Source organism: Lithobates pipiens, unplaced genomic scaffold, assembly GCF_037356315.1.
Source record: "Lithobates pipiens isolate NorthernLeopardFrog02 unplaced genomic scaffold, aLitPip1_a1.2 Scaffold_8, whole genome shotgun sequence".
In the NCBI taxonomy this organism is placed as follows: domain Eukaryota; kingdom Metazoa; phylum Chordata; class Amphibia; order Anura; family Ranidae; genus Lithobates; species Lithobates pipiens.
Window position 1 is genome coordinate 66189824 of NW_027507903.1, and position 18830 is coordinate 66208653.

At 42.2% G+C, this 18830-nt stretch overlaps 1 protein-coding gene across 1 annotated transcript in view; it reads left to right on the forward strand.

Annotated features, from left to right (window-relative positions):
- Positions 1-18830, forward strand: part of FBN1 (fibrillin 1) — a 353319-nt gene that overhangs the window by 210695 nt on the left and 123794 nt on the right. The window contains exons 14-15 of the mRNA XM_077471569.1: positions 2465-2587; positions 13410-13532. Coding sequence (XP_077327695.1) covers positions 2465-2587; positions 13410-13532 — 246 coding nt within the window. The remainder of the gene's footprint in view (positions 1-2464; positions 2588-13409; positions 13533-18830) is intronic.

Here is an 18830-nt window from a genome sequence, read left to right on the forward strand (position 1 = left end):
GATTTTTAATTCATGTAATTCTTTTTTTTATCTTTATTGCTATCACATGAAGACCCCCATATGACTGCATGGGCAGGTGAAAGATACTCTTTATGGAGACATTTGTTTATTAAACCCCTGATGTCTCCCCTGCCCTTCAATGCAGCTATTTGTACACAGACATTTGATTAGCTGCATCCTTGGCTACACTATCTGAGAAGAACAACTGTAACCCCAGATGTGACGTAATATACAGACATGGATGGTCCCTGACTTCCTTCTGTTCCCATAGAAGCAGCTGTGAGCTTGATTCAACCACTTGTCTACCATGCTGTTTATAAACGTTTCTTGGTAGACAAAAGCGCCCTGCTAGCGGCCCGAAATGCGCTGCAAATCCGACGTTAAAACGCCGCTAAAAATAGCGGCGTTTTACCACCGACGCTATGGGCGGCTTGGTGTGAAAGCCGTCTTATTGTCAGCTACTTTCAATAACATAGTATGAGTAAATACAGTCTAAAAAATATTTTAAAAATATACTCTTATGCCACGTACACACGGCAAACTAGGTACGACGGGATTAGTCCATCGCACAATCTGATCATGTGTGGGCTAATCCAATCATTTTTCCGGGAATGAAATCCGGCGGAACTAGAAATAGAACATGTTTCAAATCTATCCGACGGACTCAATTCCGATGTACTCAAATTGGGAAAACAATTCATCTGTGTGCTGGTCCGATGGACCAAATATAGCGCAAGGGAAGCTATTGGCTACTGGCTATTGAACTTCCTTTTTTTGTCCCGTTTACGTCTCCATGTAAACGTTTATGTGTGGGCAAATCTGTTTGTTCTGAAAGTCCATCGGAACTCTGCTGAAAGTCCATCGGGAAGACCGTCGGACCTAGTTTGCCAAAAAGTCCAGTCGTGTGTACGTGGCATTAGGCCCCTTTCATATGGGATAAACTCCTTTTTGATCAGCAGGCGATTTTTCCACTGATCCCCAGGTGACCAGAGCAGAGCGGCGGGCGGATTACAGGTCTGCACCTGTTCAGTTTTTGCAGAGCAGACACAGACAGAGCATGCTCTGCTCTTTGGGCGGCCCGGTATAAACCGTCTCCGCTGTCCGTTTATACCCAGACTGCCCTCTGATCTGATCCTAGATGAAGGAGGACGGATCTCCTTTTTATTTTATTTATTTATTTATTTTTTTGGTGGATCAGAGGTCGGCAGGTGTAAATGGACACAAGTCTATTTACACCTGCCGGTCCATGGGGTTGAATGGACCATCTAATCAGGTCTCCCTGAAAAACTGACAGCTGGACCTGATCGGACTCTTTGTATGAAAGATGCCTTAAAGGGCATAAGTGTCACAGAACTGGACTATTTTAAAATTGTACTGCTTTGCCCCTTTTATAACAATGTGCCTAATTTAGCATTAAATGGTCTGTAATAAATAACTGTTATCAGAGTTTTTTCAAAAAGAAAGTGTGTGTTTGATTGAGGAAGTATTCGTATTGTTACTGAAAACAATAGTGGTTGATGACTGGCAGTTTTCCAACACACAGACGAGGTTTCCAGGGAAGTATTGTGTGCTGACAGTACAATAGTGAGATTTATAAAAACTGAAATGGTGATGTGACCTTTGGACGGACATTATCTAGGAATAACATTCTAGTCTTAAAGGAAACTTGTGTTGACAGACAGAAGTGGGATGCCTTTGCTGGCCTCCCCTTATGAAAATGCTTGCAGCCTGGCTGCCATGTCATCTAAAAGATAAAAATAATGTTTGAGTCACTGACAAGTCTCCAGCTTAAGTGTTTTGACTTCCATATAGTTGATAATTTTTTCCCTTGAGTTGGGGAGAAAGTGTGGACAATTCTAACAAGGATGGGTGGCATCTTCACCATCATTGTTAAGAGGCCTGTCTCTGTATGGAAAGTTTTTATTGATTTGTCTGATATAGCAACTATTGTACCCCAAAGCACCATTCAGATTACCGTAAACTATTTATGTATTTCATTATTACAGGTACTTATATAGTGCTGTAAATTTTTACACAGCTCTTTACACATATGTATTATACATTCACATCAGTCCCTGCCCTCAAGGAGCTTACAGTCTAAGGTCCCTAACTCACATTTATACCTACACATACTAGGGAAAATGTTGCCAATTAACCTAACTGTATATAGTCAACAGTTCATGTGTGCAGATTGTACTTTAAATGTTTTTCAATTGGTGGATAATGAATAGAAACCTGAACAAATAAGTCTGAAAATGCAGGCCGTGGCAATAAAAATTCTGAAATACATTTTTCTATTGCACGTAACAATGTCCATATGCATGGGAGTATCCATGTACAACTTGGCCCAGAGGCCACATGCAGCTCTCCATCACACTGACTGGTTTGATAGTTTGTATATACTTATCACAAATACATTTTGATTAGTCAAAGTAAGTAATATGTAAAAATGTTTATTTTACAGATATGGATGAATGCAGTGTAAGGAACATGTGCCTTAATGGAATGTGTATTAATGAGGATGGAAGTTTTAAATGCATCTGTAAACCTGGGTTCCAGCTTGCGCCAAATGGACGCTTTTGTACAGGTATGTACTAACGGTCTTGTGTCATACAGCATTAAGTAAAAAAAATAAATAAAGGTATGCAGAGTTTTCAGCGCTCATTTTAATAAAGTTTACTTGCTTTCAGTTTGGCTGTGTGTTAACCTATACTCCTTTCCCCAGAATTACTATGCAGTATAAATGTCTGAGGCTGGGTTCACACTCGAACACGCAGCAACTCAGTCCATTGCATCTCCATTCAGAGTTTCAGGTCTGATTTCAGCCCTAATTTTGGGCTGAATTCGGACCTGAAATGGACCAAAAGACGCACAGGACTCCAGGGCTCCAGGACTTTGCACTGGAGCCACTGCGGAGATGTGTGAACTGGCTCCATAGAGAGGCGATCACAATCTCCCGCTATGCGAATTGGATGCAGGGAAACCCTCATCCAATTCACAATAGTGTGAACCCAGCTTAAATGTTATAAACAATACAAATATTAATATAATAATAGACTCATTAGTGGAACTTTAGGCAAAGGTTGTTTTCCACTTTTGGATAGATTGAGAAAAGCAAAAAAAAAAACAGGTCAGTTTATTATTATTCATATCTATGTCCATGTTTGGGAGATATTTCCTACTTCACAGATCTGCCATTGGCTGTCTTGTTTGACTGCATTAGAAGTTGTAGTCAATCATTGTTCATAATGCAGCATTGTCATCCACTTTGATAATATCACCAGTGTCATGCTTTATGACAGCATCCCCTAAAAGATACAATATGTTCCTAATAATTAAAAGCCTTAATCCCATGAACATTCCACTGGTCATCAAAATGTTTTTTTTTATCACATATAAGCCTGTTTTCAGTATTTATGTGAATGAAGCACTGGTACTACAACAGATGTTCCAGAACCAATGGTTTCCGCAGCTGTCTTAATGTGAATGGACACTGGTTCACTCTTTGGCTGAGCTTTGGGATTCTGTATTAGGATCCAGCAGGGAGGAAGAGGTGGGGCTGCCTGTAATGATGTTCTGAGCGCAGGATCTTACATTAGGCATTCACTTTTTCACCTTTTTCAGCATTACATTAGCCCTGGGGTGCTATACAGGTCCAGGGCTATGATCCATCTGTAGAGCCCTGTCCTTGAAGACTCATTAGTGGGTGAACTCACTGGGAGGGTGAAGTCCTGCTGTGTGCTTGTCCAATCATTCCGCCATCAACTTTCATGAGAGGACTGCAAATGTGGGGTATGCCAAGACTGTTGATCCAACCCTAGTGCCCAGTGTCTTGCCCTTTAGTCCCTTTGTGGTTAACAAGGCAGTACTGACTGCAACTCTTTATATTGCAGTCAATAATGGGGGACAGTTCAGTATTTATTTCTCTTTTTGAATTTGACAGCATTCTCTGTAGCCGGGGATTGCTAAAGGATCTGCTCCATTTTCTATCTCCAAGCGTGCTGACCTACGGTTCTACCGACGCCTATCTACAAAGTATTTACAGTATAGTGATCCTTGGATGCACTGTGCCCCAGTGCCTATAGCATCCCTCCTGTTTTGCAGTTAAGGTCATGAATACCAATTGCGTAATATCTCTCACCACACATGTCAAACCATAGCTGCACGGCAACTGAGGCTGCAGCCTCTGTTAGTACTAGACCAGTTGCTAATAGTCCAGAATGGTTTTTATAATGCCCCCCAGGCACCTTGACTATTCTAGGTTAGAACTTTCCCCCAATGCTGAAACATTATGCACCTCTTTAAAGACCCTCCCTGTATTTTCACCCCTCCCCAAAGTTTTTCTTAATAATAATCTATTGAGGAGGGATTCTTGAATAAATGGGATGTTCTTGTTTGTAGACCAAGCCATTTCCTTTCTTAGCCAAACCTTGGGTCATAAGTCCCTTTAAAGGCCTTGCTCACCAAGATGGGCCCTGCTATACAATCTCCTGTTGCCACCTTGGCCATCTACCATACTGTAGCTGTCTGATCAAAATCATTGACTAGGTATCAAGGATCATTTGGCTGGTAGATATTTTTCATAAGGTATCTAGGATATATGTCCTTTTGTTGATATGAGGCAGATCACTCAGCTTAAGTGCTGGTCTGTGGAGTTGACAAAGAAGTGCCCAGAGCAAATTCCTTTTGATGGGCAACACCTGTTTTGTGAATCCTTGGATACCTGTATCAAGGAAATCATAGGTTATTGATGCCACAGGAACATAAGGCAAAACCTATAGTGGGAAAACCCTCTGCTCCTGGAATAAAAAAAAAATCCTTTTGTTCTTCTCAGGCCCCCAGAGCCAGGTTAAAGCTGGGAACTCATTTTATCATGGGACCTGGTCCCACAAACCAGCCAAATCTGGGAGCAAGCCCTCTTTCTAATGAAGGGGCACTCCCATTTGTGAAAGAGAGGAAGGGGGGAAGTCTGTTGGTCTTGGTGTCTATCTGGTCCCAAGACATTTCCAGTGCTTGGGTCCAGAGCTTCTTAGCCAGGAACTTCAAACTAATATGTTCCCAGTTTCTTCCTCATTCTTCCTCAAAAGTGGTCCGACCCCCTCACTATTCTAGAGTAACTCCTCTTTCAAGGGGTCATCACCCCTGTCTCAGAGATGGAAAGGTTCCAAGCTGTTCACTGTCGAGTACACAAGTTCCTTATGGAATCTGCCTGGTCAGTGATTGTTTCCCTTCACCTGGGAAATTGTATGGCCTTTGTGGATATTAAGGATGCTTACCTGCATGTTCTCACTTTTCTGAACATCAATGCTACCTGCATTTTGCAGTGAGCATGCAACATTAGCAAGTTGTTGAAGCTCCTTTCAGCCTGTCCACTGCTCCTTTAATTTTTACCCTGTTCTTGTCTTGCTCTCCCGTGTATTCATTGTTGGATAGCTGCACAACCTGCTGCTGTGGGAATAGTCAGCACAGACTTTATCAGCCAATGTTACTAGTCAGTACAGGCTCTGCAGATCTTCGGATGGACCCTTAACCTCAACAGGTCAGTGCTAGATCAAACACATCTTTTGGAGTATATGGGCTTAACTTTGGATATAGCCTTGTCCAGGCCTTTCCTTCTTCCCGAAAACATTAATTCTCTTCGATCTGATATTCAAACCTTACAGTTCAGAAGCCACCCAATCAATTGTATTTGCATGAGGGTTTTGGGTACAATGGTGCCCTCCTTTGAGCCAGTCCCCTGTGTACATATTCACTTCAAACCATTGCAGCTCAACATTCTGGCAGTGTGGAAAAAACAGGCTCAGTCACTGGAACACCCTATATGCTTGCCCAGTAAAACCAGGCTTGTGATTGTGTGGTGGATCTGCAATCCAGCGATGGTCTGAAATTTGTCCCCATAATGGATGCCAGCCTTTCAGGTTAGGGCACTGTTTATTGAAATATCGGTTCAGCCTTCTCTGTGCTTATGTCCCTCTAAAACCTTTCTTAGTAGTATTAAGAAAGAAGACTTTCCAGTAATCCTTATTGCCCAGAATTTGCCCAGGAGACCTTTGACCTGTTAAAAATATTTTCTTATGCTTCACAAAGACAAGGCGATTTTTAGGCCTTGGACCACTTTTCTATCTAAGGTCATTTCTTCTCTCCACCATAACCAGAACATTATTTCACCACCTTTGTGTCCTGCAACTATAAATCCTTAGGAGATCCCTCTCCAATGTTTGGATGTGGTGCAGTCTTCATTTTTGCCTCTTAGCTACATCCCTTTTTTTGTAATTCCTAAAGGCCTCCGCAAGGTTCAGTTGGCTTCTCATTACATTATCTCTAGGTGGATTTGGCAGCTCAGCATTCAAAGTCTATGACCTTAGTGGCAAGATCCCCCTCTTTCAGTCAAGGTGCACTTTAGGAGAGGTGTTGGTGCTGCCTGGGCTTTTCAGTATCAGACTTTAGTTACTCAAATATGCAAGTCTGCCACCCGGTCCTCAGTTCATAGCTTTTACGAAGTGAACATTCATGCCTCAGCAGATACCAACTTTGGACATAAGGTTCTCCAAGTGGCCTTGTGACTTGATGGATTTTTTTTCTGTTTCTTACTTTTTGTTTTTTTGGGGGTCTGTTAGCTGTTCATTTGTCATGTTGCACACCCCTTAGATTACTTCTAGATATCGCATTGGTTCCAGAATTACCATCCTGTGTCCTAGGATGTACGATTAGGAAAACAGAATGTTTTGCCTTTCTTGTAAAATCCTTTTCTTGGAGTACATCCAGTACTTAGGTCCTGCCCTTCTGCACCTCTATTCCACTCTTGTTATTGTTTGTAACAAAACTCACCTGAAGGCAGCTGCATAGCCTATTGGTTCCATCATTACCATCTTCTGTCCTTTGATGTTCTTTAAAAAAATGTTACAGGTAAGACAAAGATTCATTTTTCTTTACAATTAAGAACTGTATTCTGTTATTACTGAACATGTCTGGACAGCCTGAGTTCATTACAAATATTGCATACATATCTATGACTGTAGTCTTCAGCCCATTGGGAATGTGGTTTCGAGCTAACACCAAACTACCAAATCATCAACAAGAGAGCAAAAACACATGTACAGCCAAATTAATTGTGGTTTATCTGGCTTTGTCTTGTATTTTGTTTTGTCAAAAATAATTCTTTTTTTTATTTGCTCAATAAAAACACAGAACATTGAGCTCTATTGCTGTGAAATACTTTTACATGTATTAACTAATGAAAGAATCTTTATACAGTGCCTTGCGAAAGTATTCGGCCCCCTTGAACTTTTCAACCTTTTGCCACATTTCAGGCTTCAAACATAAAGATATAAAATTTAAATTTTTTGTGAAGAATCACCAACAAGTGGGACACAATTGTGAAGTGGAACAAAATCTATTGGATAATTTAAACTTTTTTAGCAAATAAAAAACTGAAAAGTGGTGCGTGCAAAATTATTCGGCCCCTTTACTTTCAGTGCAGCAAACTCACTCCAGAAGTTCAGGAGAATCTCTGAATGATCCAATGTTGTCCTAAATGACTGATGGGGATAAATAGAATCCACCTGTGTGTAATCAAGTCTCGGTATAAATGCACCTGCATAGTCTCAGGGTTCTGTTGAAAGCTCAGAGAGCATCATGAAGACCAAGGAACACACCAGGCAGGTCCGTAATACTGTTGTGGAGAAGTTTAAAGCTGGATTTGGATACAAAAAGATTTCCCAAGCTTTAAACATCCCAAGGAGCACTGTGCAAGCGATCATTTTGAAATGGAAGTGGTGTCAGACCACTGCAAATCTACCAAGACCTGGCCGTCCCTCTAAACTTTCAGCTCAGACAAGGAGAAGACTGATCAGAGATGCAGCCAAGAGGCCCATGATCACTCTGGATGAACTGCAGAGAACTACAGCTGAGGTGGGAGAGTCTGTCCATAGGACAACAATCAGTCGTACACTGCACAAATCTGGCCTTTATGGAAGAGTGGCAAGAAGAGATATCCATAAAAAGTCTTGTCTAAAGTTTGCCACAAGCCACCTGGGAGACACACCAAACATGTGGAAGAAGGTGCTCTGGTCAGATGAAACCAAAATCCAATTTTTTGCCCACAATGCAAAACGATATGTTTGGCGTAAAAGCAACACAGCTCATCACCCTCAACACACCATCCCCACTGTCAAACATGGTGGTGGCAGCAACATGGTTTGGGCCTGCTTTTCTTCAGCAGGGACAGGGAAGTTGGTTAAAATTGAGGGGAAGATGGATGCAGCCAAATACAGGACCATTCTGGATGAAAACCTGTTGGAGTCTGCAAAAGACCTGAAACTGGGACAGAGATTTATCTTCCAACAAGACAATGATCCCAAACATACAGCAAAATCTACAAAGGAATGGTTCACAAATAAACGTATCCAGGTGTTAGAATGGCCAAGTCAAAGTCCAGACCTGAATCCAATCGAGAATCTCTGGAAAGAGCTGAAAACTGCTGTTCACAAATACTCTCCATCCAACCTCACTGAGCTCGAGCTGTTTTGCAAGGAAGAATGGGCAAGAATTTCAGTCTCTCGATGTGCAAAACTGATAGAGACATACCCCAAGCGACAACGCCCCACTTTTCATTTTTTTATTAGTTAAAAAAGTTTCAAAAATCCAATAGATTTCGTTCCACTTCACAATTGTGTCGCACTTATTGGTGATTCTTCACAAAAAATAAAAATGTTATATCTTTATGTTTGAAGCCTGAAATGTGGCAAAAGGTTGAAAAGTTCAAGGGGGCCGAATACTTTCGCAAGGCACTGTAGTTGTAAACTGTCACTGAACGGAGACAGAACAAGACAGCATATGTTTAGCCACTTTGGGACTATTACAAATCTACAGGAACATTATGTTCTGCTAGGTCCTAGGACACCACAAGTGTAGAAATAGAGTTGAATCTAAAAGAGGCGTTGCAAGATTTAAATACAGTAAATGAGTGAACTGCTAATCTTGTTAAATCTAAGAAATCCAATCTAATCATATGTATGAGTGAAGAGTAGGATCTCAAAGTATGTGGTCTGTTTTAAGCCACCCATAGACAGTTTCCTGCTGAACCGGCTGAGATACAAACCATGTGTGGGCTGGCTAAATATATCAAGTTGATCGGTCGATCAACTAGGGTACAACCAGCCTGCCAGAATTCACTTGCAATTATCACTAGGGGCTGGCAGGAGTGGAAGCTGCCTTAGTGAACCTTTCAAATTAACCAGCAGGTGATTGATTGCTAGGACACCAGTGGTCTTAGCAACCATTTACCAGCTTGTTAACATGAAAGGGTAACTCTGGAAACTTCTGCTCCCACCCTCCATCCAGTACTGTGCTGCCTCCCGCTCTGCAGTACACCTGTGTCTGGGGAGCAGAAGGGCAAATGACTCTACTATGGGGATGGCAGGGGACACTATTGTTAGGGGGGCAGATAGGCAGAGGACATTACTGTGAGTGGGGCAAAGGACACTAATGTGAGGGGGAGGGATAGGCAAATGATGCTGTTATGGGGCGAACAGGGGACACTACTGTGTGGGGGGGAGTGATGTGAAAGGGGACAGAGGACCTTACCGTGGGAGGGGGCAGAAGACACTACTCTGGACACTACATGATGTGAAGCAATATGAAGGGGCAGTGGATACTACTGTGGGGGTAAAGTGATGAAAAGGGTGGCAAAGAACACTTCTATGACACACACTAGATAGTTATCTATTTATTTATTTTTAAAAGGGCACCACGCCCCCGGGGATTTTTGAGTTCCTCCATTTGTGCCGGTAGATCTCATCCTCTGAAAGGTTGCCTACCCCTGCTCTAAAATGACTGTAGAGTTGTGTTGTCTGGGCACAAGTCAAAAAGCAAAACAGTCAAATATGTCAAATTTTATATCCTCATCGTCATTGGAGGCTTTGAGCCTCCTTAGTCTTATCATTTAAATATCCAAACTTCATTCATCAAATTTATTTAATTAAGAACAAATGCAAAAACTGAACATGAAAAGGCATATTTTTGTTTTGTCCCTAGTATTTTATTATTTTTATATTTTTAAATGTTTTCATAATAAAATGTATACATCATTTATACAATGGTATTATTTTTATATAACACTGTAAATAAATACCTAACGATTTTCAAATAATCTTCACGTATTTCTAGTAATTTTCAGCATTGCTGTCTATTAATAAAGTACAGTTGGCATGAGTTTGGATATTGTGAGCGTGTGATGGCCATAAGCCAGGGATTAAAGAAAGGAATAGAGGTGTTTCATACTCATTTTGTCCTTTTAAGGTCAGGATTGTTGTACATTACACAGCCTTGTTCTGTGTTGTGGCTTTACTTGTTTGCATGGTAACGTTGTATATATCATTTATTGCTGAAACTTGTTATGATTTATTGTAGCTACAAACATAAAAACAGTTAGTAACCTCCATAGTAACAATGCCAAATCATTATCATTCTCACGTTCATTCTGTTTTGTTTTGTTGTTTTTTTTTTTGTTAGTATTCTGTACTTGTGTCTGTCTAGCGAAGCACAAAAAGGTGTGCTAAGAAATATACTGTAGGCTCTGTTACTAAACTACATGTTTTTGGTAACATAATACAGTATAATAAAGTAGTACTGAGGATAAGTATTTTTTACTTTAACCGCTTCACCCCTGGAAGATTTGGCTGCTAAATGACCCGGCCATTTTTTGCGATTTGGCACTGCATCGCTTTAACTGACAAGTGCATCCTTTTTTTCACACAAATAGAGCTTTCTTTTGGTGGCATTTGATCATCTCTACGGTTTTTATTTTTTGTGCTATAAACAAAAAAAGCGGCCATTTTGAAAAAAACACAATATTTAGTATTTTTTGCTATAATAAATATCCCAATTTCTTCTCAATTGAGGCCAATATGTATTCTTCTACATATTTTTGTAATAAAAATCACAATAAGCGTATATTAATTGGTTTGCGCAAAAGTTATAGTGTCTACAAAATAGAGGATAGAATTATAGCATTTTTATTTTTATTTTTTACGAGTAATGGCTGCGATCTGTGATTTTTATCGGTACTGCGACATTATGGCGGACACATCGGACACTTTTGACACATTTTTGGGACCATTGGCATTTATACAGCGATCACTGCTATAGAAATGCAATGATTACTGTAAAAATGTCACTGGCAGGGAAGGGGTTAACACTAGGGGGCGATCAAGGGGTTATGCAAAGATGGCTCCATAGGACATTGCAAGTTAAAAAATCCACCCAGAATGAGGAAACCTGGGGCAGTTGTCCTGGAACCTAAACTGGAATTTAGGCAAGGCTAAAAAGATAAAGAAGAGGCATAAGTGATTAAATCAGTTGCTGAAAATGCTTAAAAACTGAGCATGTATTATTATTTTACTGTACATTTACAGCCAACACCCCCCCCCCCCCCCACTCAACCACTTACTTGTGGGTCCTCCATGATCCACGCTATTACCCCTAAATTCCTGATTGTAGGATGGAGGTGGCACTAGAGATGGAAAGTTAGGCTATGTTTGTCTGTCAGGAGCTGGTAGGTGTCAGCAGAGGTGTTGTGTGTTTCAATGGATGCACACAAACTAGCAGTTTAGGGACCAACTGTGCATACAAGAAAGAAGGATATTCAAGTAAGCAGATTATACATTATATGTGAGTCTGGACTTCCTGAACTAAAATGTCAAAAAAGGGTTTAAAATCACTTTAATGTATGTAATGAACAATACATATTAATTAATATTAATTAGATAGTTATCTCCCAGTATAGCAGTCTTACTCAGAGCAGATCTATTGTCAGTGCTTATGACCATGTATAAACTTAGGGTACCGCTCCAGAGAAACATCCTCAAATCAAACTGCCAGGTGCTGGCACAGAGAAAGAAAAGAGCTTGTCCCAGCTCTGTACAAACATACCAGTAATTAAGGTTTTCGAACCGCCACACGACAGAACCAGGCCAGCTGGCGCGTTTTGTCCTGCCCACAGAGCGAGGCATGACTTTACATCTGACTTGTTCTGGTGTGCAGTGATTTGAAAATCCTCTTTCCTGGTATATTGCCAGTGCTCGATGCATTTTATTATGCAAACAATATAAACGGATATTAGAAAATCCATTGTTTTCAGTAGTCTGTTTGTGCCGTGTCCATGGGCGTCCGCAGGTAGGGGCAATGGGGGGCAAGTGCCCCCCCTGGAATCAGGGATCGGATCAAGAGTGATTACCCCCATCACCCCTTTCTGTCACCCCCCTCCTCTCTCTCTCTCACCCCTATGTCTTTTTCACCCCCCCCCGTCACCCCGTCTCTCTCTGTCACCCCCTCTGTCTCTTTCTGTCACCCCCCTCTCTCTCTCTCTATCACCCCCCACATGTATGCAGTTTCTGACAGTCTCTTGTGCCATGTCCGCAGTCTCTTGAGCCATGTATGCAGTTTCTGACAGTCCTGTGGGCTATATATGCAGTCTCTGGTCATCTCTTGTGCCATGTCCGCAGTCTCTTACAGTCTCTTGAGCCATGTATGCAGTCACTGACAGTCTCTTGGGCCATGTATGCCTTCTCTGACAGTCTCTTGGGCCATGTTCGCAGTCTGACGGTCTCTTGGGCCATGTCTGCAGTCTCTAACAGTCCCTTGGGCCATGTCCGCAGTCTCTGACAGTCTCTTGGGCCATGTCCGCAGTCTCTGACAGTCTCTTGGGCCATGTCTGCGGTCTCTGACCATCACCTGTTCTACGTCTGCAGTCTATGCCCGTGATAATCTGATAATGACATTGTCGAAAAGGGTCAGAGCATGGGTGACCTTAAAATTATGCCCCTCCCTGAAAAAAGTTCTGCGGATGCCCATGGCCGTGTCTGTTCGTGTTCGTTCATATTTGACTAAAATACAGTAAGACTGTTCCTTCTAGTGTTTGACAGATGTTACTAGTGCATATTCATTGGTGTTGGCTGGCAGAAAATGGAGAGAAAATGCTGATGGGTGAAAGAATAGTTGCCTTCTGTGGGCTGCTTGCTTTGTTTTTACCTTACAGTCCTGAATGAATCACCCGCTGTGTGAATGTGGATCACCAGGGTCACTGTGGTAAAAATTCCAAATTCTTCCAACAGTATCTGGAATAAGGATTTTACATGCAGTCAGCGGGTTAAATAGTTTGCTTTCAAACTTTGTTCATCTTCTGAGCTAAACAACTAATACAAAGGGTGTCCATCATGTAACACAGTCACAAAACAAAAATATTTGCTTAAAATAACTTGAACGCATTTAAGGTAATGATTTAAAAGACAACGTTTATTCATTATCAATAATATGCCTTTAAAAATATAGTCAATATGTTATTTTTGTTATAAACTATCACTTTACTAGTCATTTCATAATTTGGTTGTTCTGTCTTCTTACCACTACAGATATCGATGAGTGTGAGACACCAGGCATCTGCATGAATGGACATTGCGTGAACACAGATGGCTCCTTTAGATGTGAATGCTTCCCTGGTCTAGCAGTTGGACTTGATGGTCGAGTGTGTGTAGGTAAGTAAAAATTTGACCTAACTGTATAAACCTAAAGTGATACTCAAGTCTAAGTTTTTTTTCTTTGAAAATAATAAACAGGTGTTCTTACCTGCTCTGTGAAATTGTTTTGCATAGGGCAGCCTGGATCCTCCTCTTCTCGGGTCCCTCTTCGGTGCTCCTGACCCCCCCTCCCCTTCTGTCAAGTGCACCCACAGCAAGTACCTTGCTAAGGGGGCACCCCAGCTAAGCCACAGCTCCATGTGTCCATTCAGACATGGCTTGGCCCTACCCCCTCTCTCTCCTGATTGGCTACCTGACTTTGATTGACAGCAGCGAGAGCCAATGGTGCTGCTGCTGTGTCTCATCAAGAGAGAGAGTCCTGGATGGCTGAGTCTCTCCTGCAACATTGCGGGATTTAGATCAGGTACGTATTCGGGGGGCTGAGGGGGGCTGCTGCCCACAGAAGTTTTTTTTATCTTACTGCAAATTCAATAAGATAAAAAAGTTTCTGCCTTTATAACCACTTTAAAGTGGTTGTAAAGGTAAGACATTTTTTTACATTAATGTATTCCCTGTAGAAAAATATGTCCCAGCAGTTTTGTTGCCCCCCCCATATACTTTCTGCTTTCTCCCCTTATACTTTCTCGAACCAGCGCTACGCCTGCTGTCTGCAGCGGCGCTGGCCTCCCTCACACAGGACAGAGAAGCAGCAGCGGGAGCCATTGGCTTGTGCTGCTCTCAATCACATCCTGTAAGGAGGGCCAATTCACACTGTGTGTGTCTGTGGACTCACACACCATGGCTTTGGAGCAAGCCAGCACGTGCGCCACCCATAGCAAGTGGCTTACTATGGTGGCGCATGCAGAAAAATGGTAGCCTAGAGCTTCCAAACAAGGAGGTTTGGGGCCACAATACCATCATACAAAGTAAGAATAAGATGTTTATTATTTTAGAAAAAAAAATTTACTTTATAATTTCTTGAAATTCTTTCTATATAGGATGCCAAATGAATGCTTTCATGCCTTTTGCCAATTTGACAGATATATATATATCTGTTAGCTCATTAGCTCATCCCCCACAGCTATTACCCTTTTGTATAACTTGACCCTCCCTCCTAGATTGTAAGCTCTAACGAGCAGGGCCCTCTGATTCCCCTTGTCTTGAATTGTATTGTATTGTAATGTCTACCCCAATGTTGTACACACGGTGGGACATTTCAACAACCAAATCCGTCGGATTTTGTCCGTCGGATTTTGTCTGTCGGATCTTGTCCGAAACTGTTGCATACACACGGTCGGACAAAGTTGTCGAAAAATCCGATCTTTCAGAGCGTGATGACGTAATTTCGTTACGATGGGACTACGGTCAGGCTAGTAGCCAATAGCTTTGATGTAGGAATTTGATCTGAGCATGCGTGGCACTTTGTCCGATCGAAATTCTCTACACATGATCGGAGTATGTCCTATCGGACCAGTTGGTTGGAAAATATTTCCAACATGTTGGAAAATTTGGTCTGACGGATATTCTGACGGAAACAGTCCGATGCATACCACACACAGTCGGATTATCCGACAACACGGTCCGATAGGACACATTCCAACGGATTCTCCGGCCATGTGTACAAGGGCTAACAGATCGTATGCTAGTCCTAGTTGACTGTGTGCTTCAAATATCTAAATAATGCCCTTTAATTATAATTATTTAAAAAAATGAGATAATGCATTCTGTTTCGATAAAGTGCACTAAGGCTTGTGCTTGTCCACATGTTATCTGCCAATTTTGTGCTTGTCTACATCTGACAATATTAAAAAATAAATAAATAATTAAACTACTGTGCTCAACTCGCTAAGGATTGAAATGCACATGTGCAAAGGAGGGCAACAAGTCTAAAAAAAACATATGCTGTGTTGTCAGTGAAAAAATGGCTGCATATGTCTGGGTGACCGGGAAACTCCATTCCAAGCACCAGTGTATGGAATCTCTTATATCGACTTGCTCGTGAACCTTATTATATGTGCATATTAGACATGTGCATTCGTTTTCGTCCGAATGCATTTTCGTCCGAATTTCAGCTATTTTCGTTTTGACAAACGATAACGAAAGCACAAAATCCGAAAAACGAAAGATCCGACATAAATAAATGCTTTATTTTCGTTTTCATTGTTACAACAGTTCGATATAGAATAGGAGATTCGACATGACTCTGACAACAATCTGTGTCTATAGAACCTGTGGTCGAATGTGCCTAACCTTACCTCTATTAGTCCAAGATTATATAGAGAAAATATTCGACAGAGAAAAAAGATTTGACAGAGAGAAAAGATTCTGCAAGATACTGTCCTAAAAAGTGTTTGGGGACCCGGGTCCTGCCCCAGGGGACATGGATCAATGCAAAAAAAAGTTTTAAAAACGGCCGTTTTTTCGGGAGCAGTGATTTTAATAATGATTAAAGTGAAACAATAAAAGTGTAATATTCCTTTACATTTCGTAGGGGGGGGGGGGGGGGGTTGTCTATAGTATGCCTGTGAAGGGGCGCATGTTTCCCGTGCTTAGAATTGTCCCTGCACAAAGTGTCATTTATGCAGGAAAAAAATTCCTTTAAAATCACTCGCAGCTATAATGAATTGTCGGCTCCCGTAATACAGAGAACACTCATTGAAAGTCATTGATAAAAAAATAAATAAATAAATAAAAAAAAAAAGCGTGGGGGTCCCCCAAATTCAATTTCCAGGCCCTTCAGGTCTGGTATGGATATTAAGGGGAACCCTGCCTCAAATTTAAGAAAAAATTTGACGTGGGGTTCCCCCTAAATATCCATAACCAGACCCTTCAGGTCTGGTATGGATATTAAGGGGAACCCCGCGTCAAATTTAAAAAAAAATTGACGTGGGGTTCCCCCTAAAAATCCATACCAGACCCTTTATCCGAGCACGCAACCTGGCAGGCCGCAGGAAAAGAGGGGGGGACGAGAGAGCGGCCCCCCCTCCCTCCTGAACCGTACCAGGCCACATGCCCTCAACATTGGGAGGATGCTTTGGGGGTCTGTGACCCCTCAAAGCACCTTGTCCCCATGTTGATGAAGACAAGGGCCTCATCCCCACAACCCTGGCCGGTGGTTGTGGAGGTCTGCGGGCGGGGGGCTTATCAGAATCTGGAAGCCCCCTTTAACAAGGGGACCCCCAGATCCCGGCCCCCCCCTGTTTGAAATGGTAAGGGGGTACAAAAGTACCCCTACCATTTCACAAAGAAAGTGTAAAAAATGGTTAAATAAAACAAACACACTTTTGAAAAATTCCTTTATTAAAAATAAAAAAATAAAAAAAAGATTCCAGCGGCGGTAATCCACTCTTGCTATCCAGCGACAGACGGTCATCTCTCCAGCGATGTCTCATCTCATCCAGCGCAGCGAATCCTCCGTCCTTCTTCTGTCTCCGTGGAGGAGACACTGCAAGGATTCCGGCGGCCTGACGTTTCTTATATACGGAGGGCGGGGCCACCCGTCACCTGACCCCGCCCCCCTCTGACGCAAGGGGAAACCCGGGGTTCCCTGTGACGTAGGGGTGACCCGCACCCCTCTGATGTAACACAGGCAGGTTTCCGTTACATCAGAGGGGGGCGGGGTCACCTATACGTCACGGGGAACCCCGGGTTTCCCCTTGCGTCAGAGGGGGGCGGGGTCAGGTTACGGGTGGCCCCGCCCTCCGTATATAAGAAACGTCAGGCCGCCGGAATCCTTGCAGTGTCTCCTCCACGGAGACAGAAGAAGGACGGAGGATTCGCTGCGCTGGATGAGATGAGACATCGCTGGAGAGATGACCGTCCGTCGCTGGATAGCAAGAGTGGATTACCGCCGCTGGAATCTTTTTTTTATTTTTTTATTTTTAATAAAGGAATTTTTCAAAAGTGTGTTTGTTTTATTTAACCATTTTTTACACTTTCTTTGTGAAATGGTAGGGATACTTTTGTACCCCCTTACCATTTCAAACAGGGGGGGGGCGGGATCTGGGGAGTCCCCTTGTTAAAGGGGGCTTCCAGATTCTGATAAGCCCCCCGCCCGCAGACCTCCACAACCACCGGCCAGGGTTGTGGGGATGAGGCCCTTGTCCTCATCAACATGGGGACAAGGTGCTTTGAGGGGTCACAGACCCCCAAAGCATCCTCCCAATGTTGAGGGCATGTGGCCTGGTACGGTTCAGGAGGGAGGGGGGGCCGCTCTCTCGTCCCCCCCTCTTTTCCTGCGGCCTGCCAGGTTGCGTGCTCGGATAAAGGGTCTGGTATGGATTTTTAGGGGGAACCCCACGTCAATTTTTTTTTTAAATTTGACGCGGGGTTCCCCTTAATATCCATACCAGACCTGAAGGGTCTGGTTATGGATATTTAGGGGGAACCCCACGTCAAATTTTTTCTTAAATTTGAGGCAGGGTTCCCCTTAATATCCATACCAGACCTGAAGGGCCTGGTAATTGAATTTGGGGGACCCCCACGCTTTTTTTTTTTATTTATTTATTTTTTTTTTTTATCAATGACTTTCAATGAGTGTTCTCTGTATTACGGGAGCCGACAATTCATTATAGCTGCGAGTGATTTTAAAGGAATTTTTTTCCTGCATAAATGACACTTTGTGCAGGGACAATTCTAAGCACGGGAAACATGCGCCCCTTCACAGGCATACTATAGACAACCCCCCCCCCTACGAAATTTAAAGGAATATTACACTTTTATTGTTTCACTTTAATCATTATTAAAATCACTGCTCCCGAAAAAACGGCCGTTTTTAAAACTTTTTTTTGCATTGATCCATGTCCCCTGGGGCAGGACCCAGGTCCCCAAACACTTTTTAGGACAGTAACTTGCAAATTAGCCTTTAAAATGAGCACTTTAGATTTTGAACGTTGGAGTCCCATAGACTTTAATAGGGTTCTAAAGTATGCTATATACTAGCTCCGTCGAATCTTCTTTATACATTCGACAGACACCATAAGCCTTCAAAGACAGATTCGACCGTGATTCATGTGGATTTTCGGACGAATGCAATTTTTGAACGAAAAACGAAATAAATAAAAACGAATTTCGGGAGTAACTAAATAAATTAAGTTTTCAGACGAAAACGAAATTCCGAAACAAAATATTTTACTCTGCACATGTCTAGTGCATATGTATATGTCATTTTGCTATCTGCCCTTTGTCATACTTTTTACATTTCTAATTTGTAATTGAAAATGAAAATAAAATAGTATAATGTCCTAAAGTATTGTATTGCTTTGTTTAAGCCTACCATAGACCTCCCCCATATTGTTATTGGTTTAATTATACCTT